Source organism: Crocodylus porosus, unplaced genomic scaffold, assembly GCF_001723895.1.
Source record: "Crocodylus porosus isolate Cpor-Errol unplaced genomic scaffold, CroPor_comp1, whole genome shotgun sequence".
Lineage (NCBI taxonomy): Eukaryota > Metazoa > Chordata > Crocodylia > Crocodylidae > Crocodylus > Crocodylus porosus.
In genome coordinates this window covers 72,364,096-72,390,860 of record NW_017728909.1, presented here as the reverse complement: position 1 = coordinate 72,390,860, position 26,765 = coordinate 72,364,096, and the positions used below count along the sequence as shown (strand labels likewise).

Below are 26,765 nucleotides of genomic sequence, written 5' to 3'. Positions count from 1 at the left end.
CTAAATGGCATGGGGCCCAAAGGGCCTGCAGCCCCTGGCCACTCAGAAATAAGACAGCCCTGGCATAAAGTATCATTCAACTACAATGATAACTAAAATAGATATTTTGATCTACTAACCTACATGTTTAATAACATTATGTATTATTGCTGAATATCTAATTTAGATCCTTGATTAAATTTTATAACTAGTTATTTTCTTCAACAAGACACTATTTTCCTTTATCAAACATTGTCTTTGCCACAGTCAATCATCATTACAGGAATTCTTAAGGTTAAAAAGGGAGCAATAAAAAATAGGAAGTGCATGCATTAACCCTCTTAAGTATACCACCTGCTGTATTTGGTTATAAGCAGGACAGAGTCCTACGTTTCACAAACTACCCTAATTATTGTCTAAATTGCCTTTATTTTGAACTTGTGAATATTATAAAGCTCCACTAATGCTAACAAATCATTGTTTCCATAGTTACTCAAGTGGAAAAAGCAAAGGGAAACTATAAATAGTGCAAGGTCTGATGAGTCTATGGCATCAACAAAATGTGAGTTATGCAATACGTTAAAGTGTTGAAAAGAACTACTTAACTCATTTTCAACTTTGCCATCCTTGATTAACATACTCTTCTCTCAAGCACAGCAATTAGAATCTTTGTACCATCTCAAACAATTGGGCATTTTTTCTATATATAATGTATATCTTATATCAAAATATACATTTTATACCTTTCAAAAAACTCACTAAAAATATAGGATGGAAAAAACCCCAATAACCCTTCCCTCCCCCCACAGGAAAAACAAAAACCCAAGATAAACTTACTATATATTGCAAGTCTTCATATTAAGACCAACCAAAATCAATCATAAAACAAGTTGGCTGAAATTTTTGGAAGATAACTGAGCTTACAAGCTTTAGAAATTTACTGAGGTGAAATTACTGCAAAAATACTATTTCCAGTTTACATTATGATTGTTATAAAAGTCGAGAGTCTCCTTTACAGATAGAGAAGGGCGACCCTCAAGTGTTCAGTGAACACAGCAGTACCTCCAATTAAGCTGAAGAACTGAGGAATTTTTGTTCCAGAGTTTGAAGAAAAGCACTGAGTTGTTCTCCAAAAGGAAGCCATACTTATATCTTCAGCTGTCATATTTTTATGTAATGAAAACTTTGCATGCTCTTTTTGTTCCCAGTAACAATAAGACTAAACAAATGCTACAGATTCCAATATATCAAATATACTCCAAATATTTAATTATTTCTTTTTGCTTTGGTGTTCCCTCATCTCCATACTTCCTCTTTCAGAAATTGCTGAAAATCTGAACAGGCGTTTTTGATCCACCTTTCATTCTAGTTAGGGACTAAATTAAATGTCAAAAAACTATAAGGACATTTGAAAACATTTTATGTTTGTATTTGTCCCCTCATTTATATTGTGGTAATATTTTCTCCTGTTCTAACATTGCAGAAAGAATCTACCATTCTACCATTACAGAACTGTAATTCTGGGGTTTGAATCCTATTTTCACATTATTTGTGATACTTTTTTTCAAAATTGTACATTTTACATTCTTCATTGAGCATGTAATCCTTTTTGGTCTTTGTTTCTTTTGTAACACAAAACTGTCTTGTTAGTTTGTACACCAGCCTTATTGATAATGTTTTGGGTACAGAATCTGAGAGCTCATTTATTTGTACTTTTCTCAGATGAATATGTAGCAAAGCTCAAAACAACATAAATAATGTCTCTGAAAAATATGAAGAATGCCTTGCATTCAAAAGCTTGTCTAACTCCAGTCCAACTATGCAGCTGGTGTAATAAAAGCAAGAACCCTTAGGCTAGGCTTGAGGAAGTTGGGGAAGGTTAGATCATGTGAAAAATGGCCACCCAATCTAAATTAGATCACCCAGGTGCAGATCTTACGCTTAGATTCCTACTTAGTATGAACTGTACAAAAATTCAGGAAGTTTAAATTGGTCTAAAAATGACCTACCTGATCCAAGTTAACCCAACCTTGGAGTAAGTCTAACTTAGATTGGATCCTGTGAGACTGATCTAATCTGTACATTTCCTAGTGCAGCCCCAGGATTGGAAAAGCACAATTGCTGGCCCCAGCCCTAAGCTCTTCCTACCCCGCTGCCACGGACTGGCTATTTTTAGGCCCCTGGTCCCTTGCCCTGCTCCTACACAGACAACCCCCACAACCCATGGACCACCCACCTTCTCCCCAGAGCCCATCAAACCCCTCCATCCTGCAAGCTGCTCCCAGAGCTGGTTTTACCAGCATTTGCTGGGAGCTGATAAAACTTAGGGGAAGGGAGGGGTGGACAGCTCAAGGGACTTAATTCACTAGGGGGGTGCTTGTTCATCTGGGGGTGGTGAGGATCAGGAGCCTACAATAGCTCCTGGCTCTGGAGGGGGGGCAGGGAAGAGAGAGCCCCCCCATCCCACCAAACTCCCCTGCAGAGCCACCAGCTTCCCGCCACCCCAACTTACTTCCATCAGGCTCCTAGGACCAGTGAACACTGATAAAACCATCCCTGGGGGCAGTTTGTGGAACTGGGGGAAATTTAGCAGCACTGGGGAGCCTGGAGGGGCCTTTGGCAAAATCGTAGAGCCTCTCTGACTGCCAATTCCCCTACCCCTCTGCAGACCCTGCCAATACCTGGATCACTCCCCCAATTTCCCTGGAGACCTGCTTGCTCCCCCGATTCCCCAATCTCCTTATGGACCCTGTCAACCCCCTGATCCTTCCCATGACCCTGCTTGCTCCCTGATCCTCTCCAAGCCCCCTGTGGATTCTGCTCAGCCACCTGATCTCCCCACCCTGACATGGACTCCAATTGTCCCCCTAGAATTCTCTGCCAATTCCCCCATCCTGACTTACCTTAGATTGTGTGGCCATGTTTAACACAATCTAACACCCCCCTAACCTCCCTGAATGCTTTCCCTTAACCTCACCAAATATTGTAATGTTTTCTAAATTCAGAACTTGTAGAACCCTCCCTGGACCAGATAAATATAAATCCTTTACTTGACCCATCTGATACACAAGAAATTCATGCCTGGCTAAGTACATGAAATATTCCCATTCTACTTAAGTGGAGTTCCAGTAGGTATGAAATTAGCTGATCAGCCCAGAACATAGCTACAAAATGTTTATATTACAGTTTAAGAGCCTTGTCATATCTGTAAATGAAAATTTCCCCATAAAGGAATCATCATCATGCTTTTGATGCTTTGGCCCCTAGAAGGGAGTCATATGTGCCATGGTAGAAAGTTAAATATTTAGGATGAAAAAGTGGGCGCAAATCTTTTCTTGCCTTACAGATACTGATTACAGGAAGCTCTAGAGGGTTGGAAAAAAATCAAGTGTATTGCTATAAAGTAAAAGGCTGCCTATCTGAAATACTATGGGGAAAGTTGTCAACAGTAAATAGTTGATATACTAATGTACAGGATTCCTGATTCTATCCTATTATCATGTTTTTACATATCAGTGAGTTTCCCCTAAAACAGAAAATGCAAACATACTAAAAATTCTTTTTAGGTTATGCATGTGTATTAATTTAAGAGATTAATCTAAGTGGCTAGTTAGTTTCTTTACTTGTGACATGAACTCTTGTCACCATATAAACCAAGTTCTTAATTTAAAACCTTTTTCAGAAAGCAATTCTTATTGGCAATGAAATACACAAATTGAAAGCAGTAGTTACGGTTACTCAACTGAGTAACAGAAAAGCCCGAAACTATAGTAATTATTGCCTTCACAACACAGAATTACTGTTATTAAAAAAATGTAGCTTCTCTTCTAGTTTCCCATAAGCATTTTAATATATTTAATGTTTTAGCTAGGCCTTTAAGTAGGCAGACTAGCAGCACAGAAAATAAATATTTTCCTTACCTGTGTATACAGTTATTAGATTCGAGATATGCCATACCAGAAGCAGCATCTAATGAAAATTTCACTAACTGTTTGATTTTTAGCTCATCTTTCTTCTTTCTTAAAAAGGAAAGGAAATCACCTCCTAGAAAAATAGACAGATGGACAATAAGACATGACAGCAATGATACCTACATCTCTCTCATTAGGAATGCTTCACTGAACAAAAAGTATTACACTATCAGTTATACTTTTCAACTAATTTGTCTAAGGCTAGGATAAAAAAAAATAGAACACGTTCCCACCAGTGTGAGGTCTCCTTTAGCTACCCTAAATACTGATCTAAGTGCCCCTAAGTGAAAACTGCACAAAGCATGACAAGATTTAATCAAGACCATATTTTTATTACACGGTACATCAGATTTTCCTCCGTCTGTATTCAATATATACTTGAACAACAGTGAATTATGGACTAAAATAGCTTATTTTAACAGGGTGAGATAAGAAGCAGCTTTAAGTTCTTCATGTTAGCTGCAATGGTTTATTGAAAACCGTAAATATGCAAAAGGTGATTTGCAGATATAAGATCCTTAAGAAATGGATCTTGTGATTTAGAATGAAGTAAACAAGAGGAAATGCAAGTTCTAATAGACTTCTATAGACTGTGTCAGAACTTGAATTAAAGATCCCTTTCTAGAGGGAGACTCACTGAGACAGACAATGTCAGCAATTACAATACTGTATTTACTCAAACATAAGAGGACTCTGAATACAAGACCCCCCAGTAATTATATACATGAAAATGTATAGTTTTGTTATAATTTTCCAGGTATAGAAGCTAATTATTGGAGGTTTACCTTCAATTTGTCCTCCTCCCACTGCTACAGCTGGGAAAATAAATTGGTAGGGAGGGGGTCAGGTAGCCCCCTTATCCTTCATTTGCTCCCCCTGCAGCCATTTCCCCTGCTCCTTGCTGCCAGAACCTCCTTTCCCTGAGCATATGGAAGTGAAGGGCAAATTTGAAAACAATGATCTTGAAATACGTATTTCTGTTGTAATTTGCATAAAATTACTACAGGTACACATAGACTTGGTTCATCCAGAATTGATGCAATTTGCCTTTTTTGACACTGCTGTAAGTTTTAGAACAGGTATTCCTTAAGCAGTACTTTTGTCCCTATGTTTATATAATACAGACTAGGGTTGTGCAAAATGGCTGTGTTTCGATTCAGTTTCAGATTCAGCCATTTTGGAGGACAGTGATTCATTTTTGTGTTTTGGATCACTGTCCTGTTTCATTTGGGACGAATCCGTTTTGGAGATTTGGCTCTGCCAAATCTCCTATGAATGTTTTGAATGGACTGCAAGGCAAGCTTTGCACACGCCTACCCAGCCAGGTGGGGCTTGAGGTCTCAGCAGGGAGCAGGACAGAGCCATGGGTGGTTCATCTGGGGGAGGGCCACTGACCTCTCTACAAGTGAGGAGATCTCTGTGCGGACCTCTGATCCCTGTCATACCGGGTTGTGGGCCAGGGAAGCAGCGCAGAGCAGCGAGCAAACTTGCTGGTCTCTGCTGCATGACTTAGCTCCGGAGGGAACAGAGATCCACATGGGTCTCCTCACTGCCACTGCCCACCCCACGCTGCCCTTGATCTCTGTTTCCCGAGGAGCCAGGTTGTGCAGCAGGGATCAGCATTGCCCTGCCATGTGATCTGGCTCTGCACAGATCCATGCCAGGATATCCTCATCACCACTACCTCAGATCTCTGCTCCCTGTGGAGCCAGGTCACGTAGCAGGGACCAGCAATGTCCTGCCACATGACCCAACTCCATGGGAAGCAGAGATCTGCGCTGGTGGGAGGGGGGTGTCCTTACTGCTGCTGTCCACCCCATGCAGCCCCACATCGCAAGGGGCGGTGTGGGGTGGGAAGCAGCAGCAAGGAGACCCCTGCTGTGGAGTCGAGTCACATGGCAGGGCAGCAGCATACAGCTGTTTCCCTGCAAGCCCGGCTCTGGAACTCTGAAATTTTCCAAAACATTTCTGAAATGTTTCGAATACCTCATTTCATTTTGAAGTATGTCTGTATACTCTACATACTCCTGCAAAGGGTCCATGTGCTACTTAGCTCCCCGACTCGGTGTTCTTGTCGAGTGTTGGGATGCTGCAAAAATGTATATGCAGATGAAGTGCAGGACAACCTAGTGTGCTCCAACTCATGGAGAGCAAGGCCACATTAACCGTATGAAACAGGATGAGAGATGGGGTGACAGAGCAACTCTGGGTGAACTGTTTGGGGCCCCATGAGGTGATGTTTACCAGATATTTAAGGCTAGTGAAGAAACAGGAATCATCGGAAATGGGAAAGGCAGGCACAGGTCAGACATGAGAGTGAAGAGGAACTCAAAACGTATTCAATGTAGTGGGTTACCATCACTTGAAAAAATCACTGCTGAGGGGGACCAAGTACAATGGGGACTACCATATATCTAACTCAGATGGGCTACACTAACCTATCTTTGTGGTAGGTTCCCATCAATATGTTTACCCAATACGGGCCTGACACGGGAAATACCATGACAACCAAGGTGGTTTTCCTAATGGCAGGGGAAAACCACAAATGTGGCAGGGGGTAGCACCTGACTGAGGTAATGCATAGTTAGTCTCCCACTTTCACTTCCAGTGGGAAGATTGCGGCTATACGCTGACTTTATGGAAATGGGAGACTCCTCCCTAGCTTGTTCCTGAGAGCATATGGCTGAGGGCAAGTGAAACTCAGGGGCATCTGCACCCTAAGCCTTTGGGCTTGGGCCTGCATGTAGAATGCCTGCCAAAGGATTTGGAAGTATCTTAAGCCCCAGGAGGGGGCAGAGAATGTTTGCCCATAGCAGGGCCATGAACGGTTCTTGAAGGACTCGCACAGATTTGGAAGCGATTTGGTTGATCTGACTTGAGACGCAACATTTTTTCCTAAAAAGGTTACCATCAATATATTTACCCATTATGGGCCATGGGTTTTATAGTCACACTAAAGTTGGCTACATTTAATCAGCTTCATAGTTGGTTTCCATTGCTGAGCACATGCTGCTTTTGGCAGCAGTTTAATGGTGGATAATGTATTTAGTGAGTTTTTGTGGACGCAAATGTAAGATGAGGAGCTTTTTTTTCCATGCTGACTGGGATGAAAAACCTTGTCTTATATTTGAGTAAATACAGTATGTTTTTTCATAAGATTTACAGGCTGTTGTATGAAGAACCTTCCAGTCTTTGTTTGCTTTTATTCAGAATGTAACTGATTCGAGTGATCCTTTCTCTTAAGTAAAACATAATCTCTCTTAGCAATGGAAAGAGACATTAGCATATGCTAAATGTTTCAGCTGGGATTTTCTTAGCTGGATATATCTATTTATTTCACATTATAAGAGGTAAAAAGGTTATTAGAGAAAGATCTTATTAACAGCAGACTCTCTTGCCTACTAGCTTGAAGTCCTCAAATAGATAGAGTGCTTGTGAGAGGGATTAGGGACTTAATTGCAAACTGATACACTTTTCCCTCACTTTGCCAAGGATCTGGGCTTCTTTTGACACAAAGAGGCTGGAAGTGAAGGCTTAATGGGTTGTTCCTAAATGCAAACTCCCAGAACGTAAATACCTGCTTAACCTCCAATAAAGGTCTGATATCCCATCCCCGCCCCTGACACTTTTCTTGTTTGCCCTTAGCATTTGCCTTCAGGCACTTCAGAAACAAATATACTGTCCTAGTGCTCTAAATTCCGACTGACTTTTGCGTATCAGGTAAACATGTTGAGAACACGTAAATAATTTCACTTGCATGTCCTTTATCAGTGACAAGCCCCAGATGAATAACTTTTTATTTTATTTTATTTGTTTGCAGTAAGATACCCAGTAAACACATAGATATATACCTTCCGGGGGTGGGGGGAAGGGGATGGTGTTCTTATGTATACATATGCACAAACATAATACTGACATTTTTAACATGATACATAAATACATACTTTATATAGATTACATACCAAACTTCATATATGATATATGTTTGTGTTTGCGTGTTTATAGTACATAGTAGAAATACATATATTTCAGTAAAGGTTACAGGGAGGAAAGTCCTTTTGCAGTGTTCAGTAACTGATTTCTCCTCTCACACTACTCCAGTGATTCTCAACCAAGGTGCCAATGGCACCCTGGGGTGCCATGAGATCCTTTCAAGGGTGCTGGAAGTGCCACACAATATTAGCGTTCTTAGATGTGCAATACAATTCACAAGATAAACCCAGAGACTTACTCTAGGAATCCAAAGTGTTAAAAGCATTTTACAATCGTAACAAAGATAATCAGGGTTAAAGTTTAAAACACAAAAATGGTTCAAGAATTTATTTTATATAGGCAAAATAGAACAAGCCTTAGAAAAAAACTTTCGGCTCAACATTAGCAAAATTCTAAAAATAAACTCCATGGTGATAAGAAATAGTCTCCCAAGTAAAATGGTTCAAGCCTCCTTTTTTGGGTACATTGGTAGTCAAATTGGACAATAATCTTCTACATGAAAAACAGAGAACAATCCTGCTTTGGCACAAAGCAAAATGGCCAGTGCCCCTGGCAAATTCTAAAGCAATGCTGCAATTGGAATCAATGGAATTTTATGTCCTGTCCCAAACCGCACACCTTCTGTCATGCCAGATGTGCATAGCAGGAGGCATTATGTTTTGGATGGGGTATAAATTTTCCCTATCATACCACTGCAGAGCTTCCCCCAGTCTGGGGGAATCAGGCAAGGGATGGATCAGGCAAGGGGTAGCTCTGTTCCAGACCAAAGGCTGCCCCCAGTCCTGAGCTAGGTCCAGACACTGAGCTGCTTGGGGTCAGGGTTGACAATAACTGATTGTTGGTCCTGGGGCAGCCCTAGGACAGTCTGAGACCTGGGGATAACCTGGGGCCAGTTCAGGGGCTGGGGCTTGGGACAACAATCAGCTGATTTATGGAGCCATGAATTGGTTGCACATATAGAACTGTTACTATTTATGGTGAGATTAACACATTAATCACACACTAACTGTAACATGTCCCACGGGTCAAGAAGAACTTTTTTTTATCTCTATCATCTACCATACTTGGTCCTGAAACAAGGACCTCTCAGATAAAGCATAGTATAACTTTACAGAAAAAAGGTACATCAGAGAACTTTCTTCATAATTCTACAAATGAAAAAGGGAGCTTCTTGGTCAATAAAACTGAACTAGAGATAAGAGTCCCAGATATTATGAGACATTTTAAAACAAAAGCATTATGGATGGAATGCCAGGTTTATCTTTATTTCTTCTACCACCTTGAAAGACAGCAAGCTGATGGTGACGTAAAAGGTAACCATTCCTCAATACAGTCCATCTTTCCCATATTTCAACATATTCTTTCTAGTTATAGTATACTTGTAAATCGTTTTCAAAGAAGAAAAACAGCAGCATAATTACAACGTAACCTACAAATTTGTTATATACCATTCATTGCTCAAGCATAAAGCAGCAGTTAAAAATATATAAGAATGTAAACTTATAGAATGTACTCATACTTATGGAAACCATGGGCCCCCCTTAGTTCCATAAACGTATCAGCAGCTATCTGCACATAGTAATTCAAAGCACTACACAAGGCAGACAAAAATTAAACAAAACTTCTAAGCAAATGCCAGGTGAAAAGTTATCTTCAGTCTAGAAGATTTAGCATGCCCAATAACCAATTGAGGAAAGTAAAGGAAAACAAAGGAATTAAGTTTCTGGAAGAGAAAGAAGTCTCCGCTCAAAGGGCGATACCGAAAATGAAGGAGCAAGCCCAAAATAAAAAGGATCTACCCACATGGATACCCTAAAGCTATTAGCAGGAATGTAAAATCAGTCAGAGACATTACAGAAAACTAGCTTACAGTCTATAAAATAACAGTAGCATCTGAACTGATGTGAAACCTCAGTTGCTGAACTTCACAAGAAGATAGCAGCCACTCACAATTCAAAAGGAAGTCCCAAAACAGCCTCCTAGCCTTCAAAATTAAGACTAGCTGCTCTTGGAATTAAATTTATTCAAAAAAGGGAGAAAAGATCATACTCTGGTAATATTCCTAAAATGGTCAAAAAAGTAATATTTTTATCCTGATTCAACACAGTTACCAGAGAATTCATTAAGTTGAAGAAAGAAACAGAGTGAACCTGTCAAGATGCAAAATTATGAATGGTAGGAAGTGATATGGGGAATTTCAGTTTTATGTTTCATTTTTTGCAGGTCCTCTGACATTTATAAATTCAAAAGTGGAAGACACCAGAAGACGTTCTGCTAATGAAAGCAAAGACCCAAATATCTTTCATGTAACAACATTAAGATGCAATTAAACCTTGAGACCATGTCAGCCAGAGTGTAAACAGGAAAAAAAGATTAATAGAAACTTTTGGGAGCACTGAAAGAATTTCAGTATAACTTATTATTGATTCAACAAAATAAATTCTAGTTAGAATAACAGAATGTAAACTTTTCAAAAACAGTGCCTAATAGTTCCACGTAGAGGAGCTCTTCTACCAAAGCAACAAAATTCTTTAAAATATTTATAGAACTGGCTACACAAAGATTTCAAAGTATAATAAATGTGAAAGACAAGTAAAATTTACAACAAGACGAGAAATATTACAGACTTTGGTCACAGCTGGTATTTCAATTCTAATAATTATCTCATTTTTATAATCTCCATCATCTCTTTTCTCTATTTTCCCCCCCACTGCTGGCTGCTCTTATTCATTGAATCATCTCTAAAATTATATTGTAAACCTTTCAAGCAGTGATTGTAACTTTTGTTGGTTCTGTAAAGTGTCAGTTACACTTGTGGGTACTGTTCATAGACAAAATAATAAAAATCAACTGTGCTTTAGAGTTCCTTGGAGATTTCTGTAGATCTAAAACTGGTTTGCAGAAATATAAATTTTCCATTCCTGACTTCAACATAGGAGAAAATTTCATCCACCAGTATGCCAGAGTCCCTAGCCAAATTCTTGAGTATAAATGAATATCACTGAATGTTATTTTTATACATAATCATATTGATAATAAAGGTGATATTTTATAGCCATTATTACATATTATTTCCTTTGTAAAGATGGAATAACCTCAACCTCCTGGAATTCCTTTGTATTCCTCCTTGTTTCTATAGCTGTCTAAATACATAGGATTTTCAGAAAGAAATTGGTGTATAATCAACAAAATTATGTGGAGGGAACTTTTTTAAAAACTTGCACATTTCTGAAATTGTCTTAAAAAACCCAAGATAACCAAGAAATCAGTTCAGTTTTGGTAATACAGACAACAAAAACTGATAAACACCAGCAAATGAGTCATGCAGGCCAAGAACAAAACATTTAAGAGAAAATCTAAAACAGGCATGGAAGGGAGACTTCTTAGATTAGAGAATGTGGCTAAAAGCTTTGAGCAGTCTTCCCAGTCAACAGAGGAAGCCGTAATGATATGTTGCTTCATTACTGATGTAGAAAGAAGTTTAAGAAAGTGAGAGTAAGTCACTACTGCTTTGCAAGAGAATTCAAAACCTGATCCTTCAAAGTCTGCTTATTTTCTTGCTATGAAAAACTAACTCAAGATAAAGCAGGAAACACATCACAATTGGGTTCTTCTTTTATATTGCTCAAAATGAATTTTCAAGCTCAAATTTGTTTTTAATGGGACCTCCTTATATATGCCTGTCCAAAGAATCTTGTTAAGAAACAACATGCCTTCATTTATTTGAAGTGGAGAGCTCAGTGTCTGCTACTTTAACCATCACTCTGACTGGGTCTAATAAACAGCAGGGCCGTAACTTGATTATGGCACAGATCATGCAAAAAGACAAAGCAACATGAGAAAAAAGAAACAAAGTCCAATAAAAGAAAGATTTAAAAACAGAAGTTTTAAAAATGATAATACCAAAGGAGAAGGAAAAGATTTCTTAGGGTGATTTTTTTTTTTATTGGAGCAACTGCAGAGATGGGATAGAGCTAGAAAAGCTTTCAAATGCAAAATGTTTTTCAAGTCTAAGGAGTAAAAGCCAACACAGGATAGTAAAAAACAGTTAAAAGAGAGGGGAGAAAAATTCCCTGGGGTAGAAAATCAAGGCCTATCAAAAGGGAGGAGGGTCATTATTACCTTTTATATGTGGGAAGAATTCAAGAATCAGGTAGGTTATATTATGCCATAAAGCCAATATCAGTGTTAAGTCTTTGGTTCCTACTATACAGTAGGCTTATGCGAATAGAGAAGTATTCAATTCGGATTTGGATTCGGCCGATTCAGAGGACAGTGATTCCATTTGGAGATTTGGATCACTGTCTTGAATCAATTTGGCCAAATCATCTTTGGAAGATTTGGTGCTGATTCGGAGAGATTTGGAGATTCAGATCGGCAGCGGAGAGGCAGGCACAGCCGGGTGGCTGCAGGTTCTCTTGCAGCTCCTCCAGCTGTGCCTGCCTCTCCCTGGGCCCCTGCTCCCAGCGCTGCCATCCCCATATCCTGCACCCTTGCCCTGGCTGGGCAGCTTGTCCCTGCCCCAATATCTCCCCCTCCCCTGCCCTCTTTCCCTCCCCCAACCCCAACAGACTTACGATCTGGAGGCAGCTGTCAGCTACCTGTTTAATCTATGGCCGAATCTCTTAATTGGCTGAATCTTTTTCTGAATCAATTTGGAGCTTTTACTTGGTCTCCCAATTCAGATTCGGACATTTGGTCCTCGAATTGGCCGAATCTCCTCTGAATCGAATTCGCTAACGAAGCTTCACACAGCCCTACTATCCAGCCAGCTTATGAATGTTTGTTCCCAAGTTCTCCATTTAAAGGTGTTAGGTAGATTTCCCTTGAGCATGAGGATAGTGAGGTCAGAGAGGGAGTGGTTGTTCAGGAAAAAATATAACACTGATGGTGTAAGTCCATCTCTGTCCTTTATATTTTTCCTCTGAAAGTTCATTTTGGTGCATAGTTACTGTTTAGTTTCACCCACATATTTGTCATGAGGACAAATGGTGCACTAGATCATATATATCCTGTTTTGAGAATGGCATGTGTAAGAACCCTGGATTCTGATGGTTTTATTACGTTTCGGGGTGTTAACTGTAGTAGCAGTGGAGATGTGCTGACAGGTTAAGCATTTTATGCCAAGGCAAGGCTATATCCTACTTGATGTCTGCTGGGTAGTGGGAACTAGCCTCCTGATGATGAGTTGGACAAGGTTCGGGGTTTGCCTGAAAGCCAAGACCAGAGAGGGGTTGGGAATATCTCTCTCAAGGTGTGATCTCTGTTGAGTATACACTGTTATTGTTTGATGATTCTACTGATAGGTTCCAGTGTGGAGTGGCAGGTGACTACCAGAAGTGCACATTCAGTCACAGGGAGGTTTCTTTTTATATTATAGGAAGTGTCCAAGGTATTTGGACAACTTTTACAAATGTATGGTTTATTTCTGTGCTGGAATGGCCCACTTAGCCAGCCTAAAATCTTCCTTTATACAACAAGGATACTCCAGCAGAGAAATAGACCCTACATTTGAAAACACTACCCAAATACTAATACTGTATATCTCAGGTTCACCTTCAGCTCCCTGGCTGGTGCACTAACCTTTCCCTTAAGGTAGAGGCAAGAAGAGCCAGCTGGAGGAGGGAGCTGGTGGCTAGATCCTCCAATTACTTTTGCAGCCAGAGGGCTGTGGGAAGTGGTGGCCAAGCAGGAGCCTGGAGACTATAATTTAATTCCTCACAGGCTGCATGCAGCCCCTGGATTGTCAGTTGGACTGCTTTGCATTGCAATTAAGAGTTTAAAAAGTCTTCTTCCTCCAGGAACAAGTTATGAGGTCTTAAAGGTCTTAAACAGAAATTTAGCTTGGGTGTTAGGAAGAGCTCTCACTATGAGGTAGTTATACACTGAAACAGATTATGTAGAACCATCCATGGATGTTTTTAAGTGTGGGTTAGACAAACACTTATCTAGGATGGTTTAGATCATGGTGATCCTGCGCTGAGCAGAAGGTCAGACTAGATGACCTTCTGCGGTTCTTTTCAGCCTTATTTTTTGAGTCTACAATTGCAGTGTTAGATAGAAAAGATGTCAACAGAAATAAGATGTGTATGTAAAGTAAAAGTAAACATAGACATAACTATACAAAAACTAGAAAGAATGGTTCAAAGCTTCAGCCTCTCTCTTTCCAAACCAGCTACTGGGCCTAAACATTAAGTTACATTTTACTACACAACTGCCCCAAATGTTGCTAACAAATGTAAATGAGATACAACGTCATTTGTTTCATGATGCTGCTTATTTTACAGATTAAAAAAACCCTGCTTCAGTGCCACAGCTTCCTGGATTAGGTAAAGCAATGCCAGAGAACTTTACTTTTTCTGATGTCCACTCTCACAGCTGATCAGTGATTAGTGACAACCATTCTCAGTGTCCATGGGGTACAGCATAGAATATTAATATATAATAGCAACTCCAGTGGGCAGCACCAGAATTGGACTAAATTGAAACTATGTTTCTAAGATTTTTTCTTTCAGGCAAAGAAATCTGACTGGTCTGGCAGCAACTGTTCTGACTTAAATTATGATGGAGACAACCTGATCTTAAAAACTGGCACTTCACCACAAGAATCCCAGGAAAAGCAAACCAAAAGAAATCTGAAATATTTAAAAAGAAAACTAAATAAGTAAAAAAGTCAATGCTCATTTTTGCTCCAGGTAAAATGAATTGATGCTATTACAAACCAAAGTTGCACTTGAACCAGCTCTTTGGCATGCAAAAAAATTCAATATTAAAAATTAAATGCATTTGAAAATAAAAATTAAGTATAAAAAATAAGAGCAAGAATTCTTGATCAGCAAGGGCTCATTAATGGCAACTAACTCCCCAACATCCTGCTTTTTAAATACAATAAAAATGCATTTCTGTAATGTTTAAGCAGTGTTTTTTATTCTGTTTCAAGATGTAAAGTTTTGACATGGCATAGTTTCTATTCAATGAGAAAAATCCTCGTGGTGGCTAAACTTAGTAATGTCAGTGACACCATGGCTAGGGACAGACATTCAAAAAGCCTGAGCCTGAACTGATTCAAAATTTGCAGGTTAGTCTAACCTGCAAAGCTTGGACTGATCTGGAGGTTGATAATCATTCCCTTTTTCATTCTAGAACTGCAGGCACATGCCTGCACTGGCTCAGGCTAGAAGCTAGGGGGTGCTAAACCAGCCCTCCCTTTCCTTTCACAGAGCTGAGCTGAGGTGGGCATGGTCAGGCCTTGGCAGGATGCTCTCACTATTCTCCCACCTCCTGAGCTGCCCAGCAGGGAATGTTTATCACCCCTAACTCAGTGTTTATCAACCCATTAGGAAAACAAAGCCTCCCTCCATTAACTAATGGAGCTCTTCTTAAACAGCTTTTCCAAGAAAGGACATTAAGCTACATGTTGATTATCTCCAAAAGGCCTGTCTGCCTTTGTTATCTTCAATGGCATGGACCACAGCCAGCATGTGGTCTGCTAGCTAATGCTGAAGTGTCTGCATAAGGCAGAGGAGCAGGGGGTTATTACCAGTTTGACTCAGATCAGTTAAGTCTGATACTACATTCAACCAGTCTTATCTCAAACTTTTTTCAGACATTTTCAAACTGGTCTATGTGCACTGAACATCTATTTTGTTACAGGTTTAAGCAAGTTTCTGATTACTTAAACTGGTTTATATATAATGTCTGTCCCTGGCCAGTAAATAAGCATAATTCCACTTCACAGAACTTATTAAATTAGATTTTTTTCAGTACTATGGGCATTTCTACTGTCCCAATATTCTATTTTATTCATGTAAGACTCTTAACACTTGTTAGTTACTATAAAAATGGAACTTTAAATACTGTAAAGGGGAAAAAGTCAATTTAATTGAAGAAAATATACTTTCTATTTTTAAATAAACAGGATTCCCCACTCTAATAAGTAACATCATTGGTATATTCCAATGAATATTCTGATACTGCCACCTGACTGGAAAATGGTTACAATGGAGGTTAAACTATAAGGTTTAATTTTGAATTTCATTGGTTGTTTTGTTAGAAGATTATTGTGAATTCAGAGCCACTTATAAAGTTTTCTTTGTTTCTGTGGGGTTTTTTGGCTTACAATTGTTTTATAACAAAATGAAGACAAATTACTGGAATTTTGCTAAAATTTCTTCTCCCCATCTATCAAAGTAAAATTTATTTTTAAATTCAGCAAGAAAATGGATTAATCCTCACACTTAGCATGGCACTCAAGAAATCTCAGAATTACAAGTGAATTAAACATTATACAATTGAAATGATACAATAATCTTTGTCTTGACTTTTGCTTACATATCTACATTTGAAAAAATGTGAACCACAGTTTCTTATATGAACTGAACAGTTTTAGTAATCTATAAATGTTGAGTTTTAATATACAGTGTGTTGGTTTTATAAACATTTTGACCTCTTTCAAAATAATAAAGGTTGGTACACAAAACAAACTAAATAATTTAAAATCTCATTCTTTTTTCAGTATATCTAGGCAGCCAGACCAAGATAACTGTTTTCATTAATTCATATTTAAACAGAATGTAAATTTGTTTAGTCTCTTACATTATTCTCACATGCTGCCAGTTTCACACATTCTGTTACATTTCAGCAAAAAAGAATATGAGGCTTAAAACTGGAGGCTTAAAATTGCCAATACATTTTCAGTGCTTGGCTTGAACTGCTTATGATTATATGAACTTCCAGGTCCTTAGTGAAAGTGACCTAGTGTACATTTTATAGCTATTATTAACAATATATAAAAACTATATTTATACCTTAAAAGTCAAGACAGAACAAAGATATCTCTTACTTTTTCTGGGATATATTTTTTTTAATCAAGGCTTTGGGAAATGTTTGTTACTTATTCCATTCAGCCTTGATTGGGAAGCATTATCTCCTGCACAAGAGGAAAAAACCCCACCTAGAGCAATTTACATCTGTAAAGCATTCTGTACAAAATACTGTATGCCATTTCATATTAGATTATTTTCATCACTGTGACATGAATACAGGCTTAATTGTCTATCCTTTAACAAACAGAGGATTATTCTACTGGCAAATACAGAGTTGTACAATCCACTGTAGCAAATGTACTAGCTATTCATCTCCACAAGAAACAGTCTGTATGAATATCATCAAAGCTTAGTTAAGAGGATTTTACTCCAGTTCTTTCAATTTAGAACTCTAGCTGTGTGATTTCTTTACTTACTTCTTTAAAAAGTTTTAATATAAAAGATAATAATATAGTATTTGGGCTACATGTGAAAACATCTACAAAATATAAGTTGGCAAAAATGAAATACAGAGACTATATAGGTAGGATATGAAACGACAGTATAACTGAAATAAAACTAAATAATTTGATTGCTGGAAAATAATACAATTCTTATATAAGGAATGTAATGGTTTGTATTTTACATGGCTAACTGTTATGTCAGTTAATGGGACACAACACAACAAAAAGATGACTTCTGCTCCAACTAATGTAAGTACTACAGAAATAATTGAACAATTATACTGCCATTACCAAAAAGAAATCAATTACTTGGTTTCTGTTTCCAAGCATGGAGAAATAATAGGGCTATACAGGACTGCACAAACCAGTACAACTATTTTATTAACAGGTAGTTGCCAACTTGCAACACAACTATCAGGAACTCCGTTATAGAAGTCCTTGTTATAATCTAAAACTCTATCTAAAACTATCCTTTCATATATTCCTCTACAATATATGCTCTTTTTATATTATAAATATGGAGATATAAATAGAGTAATAACAGCACAATGCCTCAACACTTAATAGGATGGGAGTAAAATTATAAGGCTATGAAACACTATGCTTTTGAAACCCATGGTCTTCAAAAGGGACAACCACAGCTCTGTGGAAGAGAAGAAATAGTAACAAGTAACAGTTAAATATGGTAAAGCAGTTGCAGTTTAGTTTTATAAACTATATCAATACACTGATCTCTGGAGGAATTCAGTTATTTAATCTATGAAAAGGACACTGTTAGTGATATCTTTTTCATACAAGTAATAGAATCTGTCTTCCTTTTGTCAGGCAATGGGAGCCAACTTCTGCCTGCTTTGCAGTTTTGTTGTTGAGTCTTGGCAGCATGTTGTCAAATGCTCAAAGGCTCCAAGTTTCAAGCTTATAAAATTTCCATTTCCATATAGAACATAAAAGGAGAAAAATATTTATTATTTGGAGTTATACACGTTCTTAAGGTATTGATTCACCAAAACAATTTGTAAGTAGCTTACTATAAGCATGCAATTAAGTCCTATCAACTTTAACAAGACTTGCAGTACGGACAATAGTATATTTGTAGTGCCTTCAGAAGAGGAGGGGGAACTGATGTTCCAGACAAAAGTATATACTGGTAGCTCAGCCACAGTACCAGGATACTTTTGTTATTGCCCCTGAAGTGGGCACCAAGCACTGAGATAATTTTTGGTTCAACATTCCTTATATGATACGTACAACACACATGCCAGAAATACTACAAAAATGCTCCCATTAAATTGTCATGGCATGAGCACCATTATAATTTGAAGGGTTATAGTGGCCAAGTTTTTACTGTATAAAGGAAGCCTAATACTTTATATCACATTCTATTCTTCATTGCTTCCCACAAGCCCCATATTCATTACCAATCCATAGTGTAGGTTTATCAGTTATCTTTAAAGTCTAAACTTATTTAAAAACTTCTTTACAATGTTGAAAATGCATGTCATAATGCTAGGAAAATATAATTTTTAAGATACTTAGAATCAAACAGCTATCTGGCAAATAATACTCAAAAATCCAAGGTTGAGAGGTCAAGAGATGGTTTTCTTCAAAGCAGCATATTGATTTACTGAGTAGTTTTATATCAGGTTGTAATGCAATACTGCACCCACTAATATTATGTTTGCATAAGTGTAAAGAAGTAAAAAATAAACTCTGTCAACTGGAATTGTTCAGGTTTCTCATGTACCTATGAAGATAACAAACAACAGTTCTGCTGTTGGAATACCCAGTTTCTAGAAGTTTTTTCCTATGAAGAAAATCAAAGAAAAAAGTACCATAATTAGATTATATTAAGACTAATGAAACAAAGAGATTTTGGATAAAACTGTACAAGACTATCCATGCACAAAGGCAGTTTATGGACTTTTCACTCACATTTTCTATATGACAACAGTGAAATTGTTTCTTTAAATAGCAACAGTTATTAAGAAATCAGAAATAATTTTTTTTGTTTAGAAAAGGTTCTGACTGAATTATATAAAACAAAATCCAATAATATGAAGGCTAGAATGGCAGAAAATGAAAATAAATGCAACATATACAAAAGTATTTCAAAAGCCAGATGGCTTCTTCTGAAGGAATAATTTAGCAGAAATACTTTGTCTGTGCCATTTTATTTATCTGGTTCCATATAGATGGAAGTGCTTTTCTCTGTTTACAACTGACTGATTATAGCTGATGGAGGAAGCATACACTAAATTTTGTACAGCCTTGATAGAAAATGAAATATCATCAATGCATAGAATATTTTAAGAGATAAAATCTACATTCGAATCTCAAGATTAGCAATAATAGAAAAGATTTGTGCCACCTATGGAACTTTATAATCTTCCTCCTGTCCACACATGGTGCAACAGCACATCTAACAAACTCAAGAGAAAACTGGCTGCTTAACTGTATTTGCAGTTTTTTGAGATGCATATCTACACTCTTGAGTTTATAGTTACATTTCGTGTGCATGCAAGTCATAGTTCTCTAGAAAGCTAGGGCCCACATACCACCTTTCTTGCAGTAATGAATGTTTCGATCCAAAGTGTTAGAAGGAGCTATGCACATATCCCACACTTCAATTTTTTCCACTTCGTCAAAGTCTAGGATACACTATAAAGAAGTGTGTCGTGGGGGTGGGGGGGTTTGGTAGTATGGATGCAGGCAATTACCTCAAAACATAACGGTTCGGGGTAAATAACCTACTTCTCTTTCTCCAGTTTTTTTAGACCCACAATCCTTGGATGAGAACTGTCCTTCAGCAACATATGGAACATCTGTTTCTAGCTTTCAGGCATGTCAAGTCAGTCTGATATTCAAGATTCAAGAAAAGAAATGTGATCTCCCATTTCTGTCTTTAGCTCAGGTGATGATTCCTGGTGCTAAACTACTATGTGATGGAACTTCTGTTATTTTCGGCTAGAGACATTTCTAGATCTGGTCTCTAATGGCTTTGTCACAGGTCACCTGGTTAATGTCAGAAATCTGTGGAATGTTATGATATCATAAAATTATGGCACTTTTAGAGCAGTTTCAGGTGAAGGCTTTGTGTTGTTTCAGACCTGCATGAGTCGGCTTGCCACTAGAGGGCTAGTAAGCAGGGGACTGGACAGGATCTAGAAGTCTTCCTCTCTTGGCGGGGGAGGGAGCATGTAGCTTAGAGGTCGAGAAACCAGCATGGGGGCTGTGGCTTCCTTCCCTTCATAGTCAACAGGAGTCCAGCCAGAACAGAGGGTGGGAGGGGAGAAATATTGAAAAACTGTTTGAGGTGAGGTGAGGTGAGTGGGACTAAAGAGAAAGGAGTGAAAAAAGGTATTTTAAAAAAAATTAAAGGACTAAAATCTTGCACGTGGCTTAGTGAACTGGGATTGGGTTGGAGGGGAGAGAGTTGGGTCGGGGCAACAGGGGTTATACTGGCTGGCCTGGGGGAGCTGTCTTGGGCTGGGAAACTGGGGGAGGGGAGGAATAGCCAGGGCACAAGACTGAGAACCAACAGGCTCCTTGCGCGGCACACAACATACATCAGGGCAGAACAGAGAACCAGCATGCTTGCTGCATGGCACAGAATGCAAACTGGGAAACAGAGGGTTTGAAGCCAGGGGAGCTGAGGCACAATAAAGCTTTCCCTGCCATGTGGCTTCCAGTTAATTGAGCCCCCACAGCTCCCTGTGAAGCCCTAGGGAAGGAGACCACGCATTTTGGACAAGCAAGCTTTCCACCACTGCACCATCTCCCTTGAAGAGAACACCAGTGGCTCCATGCTGAGCACTGTTGCCCCCAGGCAGTGAGACCATGCAACTGGGTTACATGGCCTTTCTGCAATTAAAAGCTGAGGGGGCTGTTCTCAGCATGGAAGTGGCAAGGGCAGGGAGATCACTAGAGATTTGGTGGGTGGGAAGAGGTGGAGTGGTTGGAACCTGTGCATCCCGGGGTGCTGGAGGAATGAAAGAAGTTTTATTTTCTCAGAGCATAGATTCATAGATTGTAGAGTCAGAAGGGACCCTGAAGGATCATTCTGTCTGACCCCCTGTCCCAGCCAGGAAAAGGACCAAGGTCAGACGACCCCAGTCAGGTGCCTATCTAGCCTCCTCTTGAAGACCTCCAAGTTAGATGATAGTACCACCTCCCTTGGCAGCCTGCTCCAGATTCTGGCCACTCTTACTATGAAAAATTTCTTCCTAATGTTTAACCTGAATCTACTGTCCACTAGTTTGTACTCATTATTCCTAGTTATTCCTAGGGGTGCCCTGGTAAATAGCACATCTTCAACTCTTTGTTGTCCTCCCCTGATAGCCTCATAGGCTGCTACAAGGTCTCCCCTCAGATGTCTCTTGTGAAGGCTAAAGAGATCCAGATCTCTCAACCTCTCCTCGTAGGGTTTTGTAAAGAGGCCACTAATCATACGAGTGGCCCTCCTCTGGACCCTCTCCGGATTCTCTGTATCCCTCTTGAAGTGCGGAGCCCAGGACTGGACACAGTACTCCAACTGCGGCCTGACTAGTGCCGCGTAGATGGGGAGTATCACCTCCCTCAATCTGCTGGTCATCTGCTAATGCACGATAAGGTATGACTGGCTTTGTTGATGGCTTTGCTACACTGTTGGCTAATGTTCATCTTCGAGTCAACTGACTCCAAGATCCTCTCAGCCACTGAGCTGCTGAGGAGGTCATCCCCCAGCCTATAGGTGTGCTGGGGATTACTCCTTTCTAGGTGGAGTACCTTGCATTTGTATTCATTGAATTGCATCCTGTTTCGTTCTGCCCATTGACCCAACCTGTCCAGGTTGGCCTGAATCTGCTCCCTGCCCTCCGGTGTGTTAACTTTGCCCCATAACTTGGTGTCATCTACGAACTTGGATAGGGTGCTTTTCACACCCTCATCCAAATTGCTGATGAAGATATTAAATAACACTGGTCCAAGGACACCACTGCCCACCTCTTTCCAGGTCGAAAATGACCCATCCGCCACCACTCTCTGGGTGCGGTCCCTAAGCCAGTTTGCCACCCACGTGACTGTGTAAGCATCCACTCCAAAGCCTGCTAGCTTCCTTATGAGAATAGGATGTGAAACAGTATCAAAGGCCTTCTTAAGTCCAAGTAGATGCCATCTGCCTCAGCTCCAGTGTGAAGGCAGCATGTTACCTGGTCGTAAAAGGCTATAAGGTTTGTCAAGCAGGATCTACCTTTGGTGAACCCATGCTGGTTACCTTTCAGCATCATTTCCCCTGCTGGGCCTTCACAAATGCGCTCTTTAATGATCTTTTTCCAGTGTTTTCCCAAGGACAGAGGTAAGACTGACTGGCCTAAAGTTACCTGGCTCATCCATCCCTTCTCCCCTTCTTAAAAATGGGCACCACATTGGCCCTTTTCTAGTCCTCAGGGACCTGGCTGGAGCACCATGAGTGCTCCAACAGCTGTGCCAGTGGCTCAGCTATGACACCGGCCAATTCCTTCAGCACCCATGGATGGAGGTCATCCAGGCCTGCTGACTTGTATCCACCTAGCCCTTCCCTAAGTCAGAGCTAACCATTGGTGGTCTAGTGCTTCCATACAATATCCTGGAATGTTCCAGGTAAAACTAAATCAAAGATAAATCTCAGCTGTCATGGCATAAACTCTGGAATATTTAGAGGGTACTTATGATGGTTTAACAACTTGTCACCAATGACTGCTTTTGTTTTAAGTGCTTTAATGACATTTTGAATGTAAACTGTGGCCAGGCCCTAACTTTGCCTTTACCAAATAAGAAAGACCCGGGGCAGGTTTTATGTGAATTCATTCCGAGATGCTCTAAAAGCCTGTTTTTTGAAGAACTAAAAGAATTTGGATTCCCCCTTCTCTTCTGAAAGCATGTCTACAAGGTGGCAGCAGAATTAATCAAAGGTATGAATGTAAGAAGTATCAGTTACAGAGAATTAAGTTCCTATTTAGAACTTGCATCCAGAAGCAAATGGGCTTTAGTGTCACAGCACACAGCCCCTTCAGTAGAAGCTCTGCCTTGGCCTCCCCCAGCTCTGTCTGGTCTCCCTTTGTAGGACACCCTGAAGCCAACCCTGGTGTAGCTTCATAAGGGGCAAGCCTCAGGCTCAAGACCCTGGCTCTTTTTTGTCTCTGGCTTCCCCAGTGAACCATAGCACCCTCACTTAAGACAGCTACTTGTCTACTCAACTCCTGAGAGACGCAGTATTTTCCTCTTCAAAAGGAAGGGAGGGAGGGAGTTCGCTCCAAACAGTCTTTATTGTGCCACTGCAGTTCCCTCTGCCCTTCTTCAGACTGCACTCTGTCCTTCCTGGGACTTCTTTTTTTCTCTACTCTGTCCTCCCTGGTCTACCCTTTCTCTCCTCAGCTCTCTTGGAACTTTACACTTTCTATTCCTTGGCCCAGGCAGCCACACTTGCAATATAGCTGTGGTAAAACTATAGTGTTACCCTAGAGACTAATTCTACAGGAAATCAATCAGGGAATAGTATTTGCACCCTGCTGTCCTCCTTATGAAACTATTTACAGCCAAATGCGCTCACATTGTTCCTTGCAAAATGCTCCCCACAATAACTGCAGGCCAGAATGCAGCTTACTTGGTTTCTCTGATCATGTTTAGATTACAATTTTATATAAATAATTATGCTGGGAGATAGAAAGGAAGCTCCACCGTGACATGGAACAAACAATATATGGGGTTTATCATGAGTTGTTCAGTATTACATCATCTGAAGTTGGGTCAGTTACTTTTTAGCCATTGTCTATTGTATATTCTTTCATACGGCATGCCCCCAAATAAAACATGTACCTTGACTTTGAAAGGCAAAATCTAGGGGAAAGGAAGTCAGGGCTGTGTGACAGAGTCAACCCCGTTGGAAACACAAAGTGTCCAAGAAGTGTGACATCCTAGGTAACAGTTGGGGTGAGGCAGCAGAAGCAGTAGGACAGCAACAAGACTAGGCTCTGGATCCTATTACTTATTTACGTCAACTAGTTCTTTATATCAGTTTCTGCCAATAATTAAAGTGTTGCTTCCATACTCCAAGGCTCATCAAGATACTACAAAATGCATGCAGCAGCTCACTCGCCCTCAGCCAGCTCAGTGCCTCTTCAAGCCAAAGGCTATTACCTCACCAGTGGCTGTGAAAGGGTTAACACTGGATGTCACCCATGATGTTTGCAGCCCTAGGAAGAAATGGCAGCCATTTTGACAGCCATCAGTCACAATTTTTGGTTGCTCTATTCCACCCTTGTTCTAATCCAGTGAAGAAAAATCAGCTTCCCCATGTTAAGATACACACCAGAACCTTGACAGGCTGATTTGAGGGAAAAGGGTATGCATGGCATGTGAGTAAATATGGTAGTACCAAGGGAACGCATCTGTGGTTTTATGAACAATCAACAATAAAAATGTATTAAAAAGGGTGGACAATCTTCATAAAATTATGATGATGATAAAGTGAGTGTCACAACATTCATATGTTGGAAGCATGAGGGCCAGAAAGCCAGCAACAGATAGAATAGTCAATGTCAATATGACCTTGGGTGCTCAAAAGAAGGCCATAGGGGCATTTGTAGATTATGTGGTTGGCCATCTGAGCTTGAGCACCACAGCTGCTGCCAGCATCACTAGAGACGCCCCAAGAGTGCCTGCTTGCCTTTAACCACCCAATGCCCGTTCTGAGATGTTAAGAGCAGTCCAGGTCCAGTGGGGCAGCTGCCATCCTGAAGGGCAGAAGCTGGTGCTGGGGATGAAGTTCTTTAGCTGCAGTTCTTATGCAGCTCCACTGATGGGAGAGTCATGCTGTAGATGATATGCCATCTGGAGATTTGATGAGCTTACTGGCCTGAGTTGGGAACACGTTCCGAGACTTCAAGCAGTAGTTAGTTTTCTGGCTTGTGGCTACTAGGCTGGGGTACAAAGAATGGTCTGGATCTTGGGCTTTGAGGTCTAGAGCCAGGGTAGCAGCTTGGCTCTGGATGTCAGGAGAGGGAATGCCTGAGGGGGTTGGTAAGCAGTCAGCTGGAGTTAGCATAAGGCATCTGCTGGCTTGAATCAAGATCCTAGGGCCAGGGTAACTACTTGTCTCCAGATGTTGGGGGGGGGGGGGGAGGGGGAGAAGTGAATGCCTGAGAGAACTGGTAAGCAGTCAAGTAGGATTGGCATAAGGCAGCTGGTAATACTCTACATGACACTGTTAAGGCTGGAATCCACTTAGTGTGCAAGCTCCGGCCCCATACTGGTGCACAGTACTCAGCAAGAGCATATGTAAGTGCCAAAGCAGAGGTGCAAAGTGTTTGAAAACTTGTGCACCACGTGGTGCCATCCAGGTGATGGATAAGAGCTATTAACCTAACCCTGAATGCCTCCAGAATACTTCTAAGATTCTGGAGTGTAACACTACACTACTGTAGTCCAAGCTGGTTGCACCACTTAAAATAAAAGTTTTCTAACATTTCTCATTATATGACTCTGCTTTTGGCTATTAATATTTTAGCCAAAATTTGACATTTGGGGCTGAAATTTCCCATGTTGGATGCCTGCCTGTCTCTGGCTGAATTTTTTTTTTTTGTGGGGGGGGAGGAGGGGTAACCTCAGGTAACACACTTCAAGTGTTTCCAGGAAGATGATTAAGAAAAAAATACACCTTACATGCAGCTTGTAAAGCAGCTCTAGTTCCTTTGGGTGATTGCAGATGTAGAAAGAACCTCCCCCCACCAGCATTTTACTTTAAATTGGGTATGCTCCTGAGCCCAGCCCAGTGCATACCCAGAAGAGCCATTGTGTTCATTCTGCTTGGCTTTCCCAATGCCTGTACAGATTTGGTGCTTTAGTGGGGCTTCTTGTTGCTTTTATCTAACAGCGGATTGAATCAGCTCGAGGTAAAAGTGCCAAAAAGTGCTGCTGAAATGAAACTGGGAGAGAAGAGTGATCTGGTGACAGGGACATACCTTCTGCTTATTGTGGGAAAACCTGGCCAAATTTAGCTAAGTTATAGTTTCATAGTTTGTAGGGTTGGAAGGGACCTGAGCAGATCATCAAGTCTGAACCCCTGCCATGGCAGGAAAGAGTACTGGGGTCAAGCGACCCCAGCAAGGTGTTGTCATTGTGGCATTGACATTTGTAGATGTCAATGTGGTTATACTTTGTTTCTCCAAAAAACTTCATCATCCAAAGATTCTGGCTTAAGTTACTATCGGACTCCAGTATCACTTTGAGGTAGATGACATTCAATGATACAGCTCTACTGACTTGCCATCTACAATGTTACTGTAGATGACAATGTGGCATGACATCAGTAGACACTGTAGTATAGCCACATTGACCAGCAAGGTGTTTGTCTAGCCTTGTCTTAAAGACCCCCACTAAAACTGCTTAGCCACTAAAACTGCTTAGCTGCAGCTGTTGGATATAAACTTATTACTGTGTGTCAGACATTTGCTGAAAACTACAGCAAAGCATGAATTAAACCCAAGGGTGCAGTGACCAGGCAGGGATTTCTCAGCAACTGTTGCTTCTGGCTACTGCAA

The 26,765-nt window shown here is 40.2% G+C and overlaps 1 protein-coding gene across 1 annotated transcript in view; it reads right to left on the bottom strand.

Annotated features, from left to right (window-relative positions):
- Positions 1 to 26,765, bottom strand: part of FER (FER tyrosine kinase) — a 357,078-nt gene that overhangs the window by 80,820 nt on the left and 249,493 nt on the right. The window contains exon 17 of the mRNA XM_019532458.1: positions 3,900 to 4,023. Within this exon, the coding sequence (XP_019388003.1) occupies positions 3,900 to 4,023 (124 nt within the window). The remainder of the gene's footprint in view (positions 1 to 3,899; positions 4,024 to 26,765) is intronic.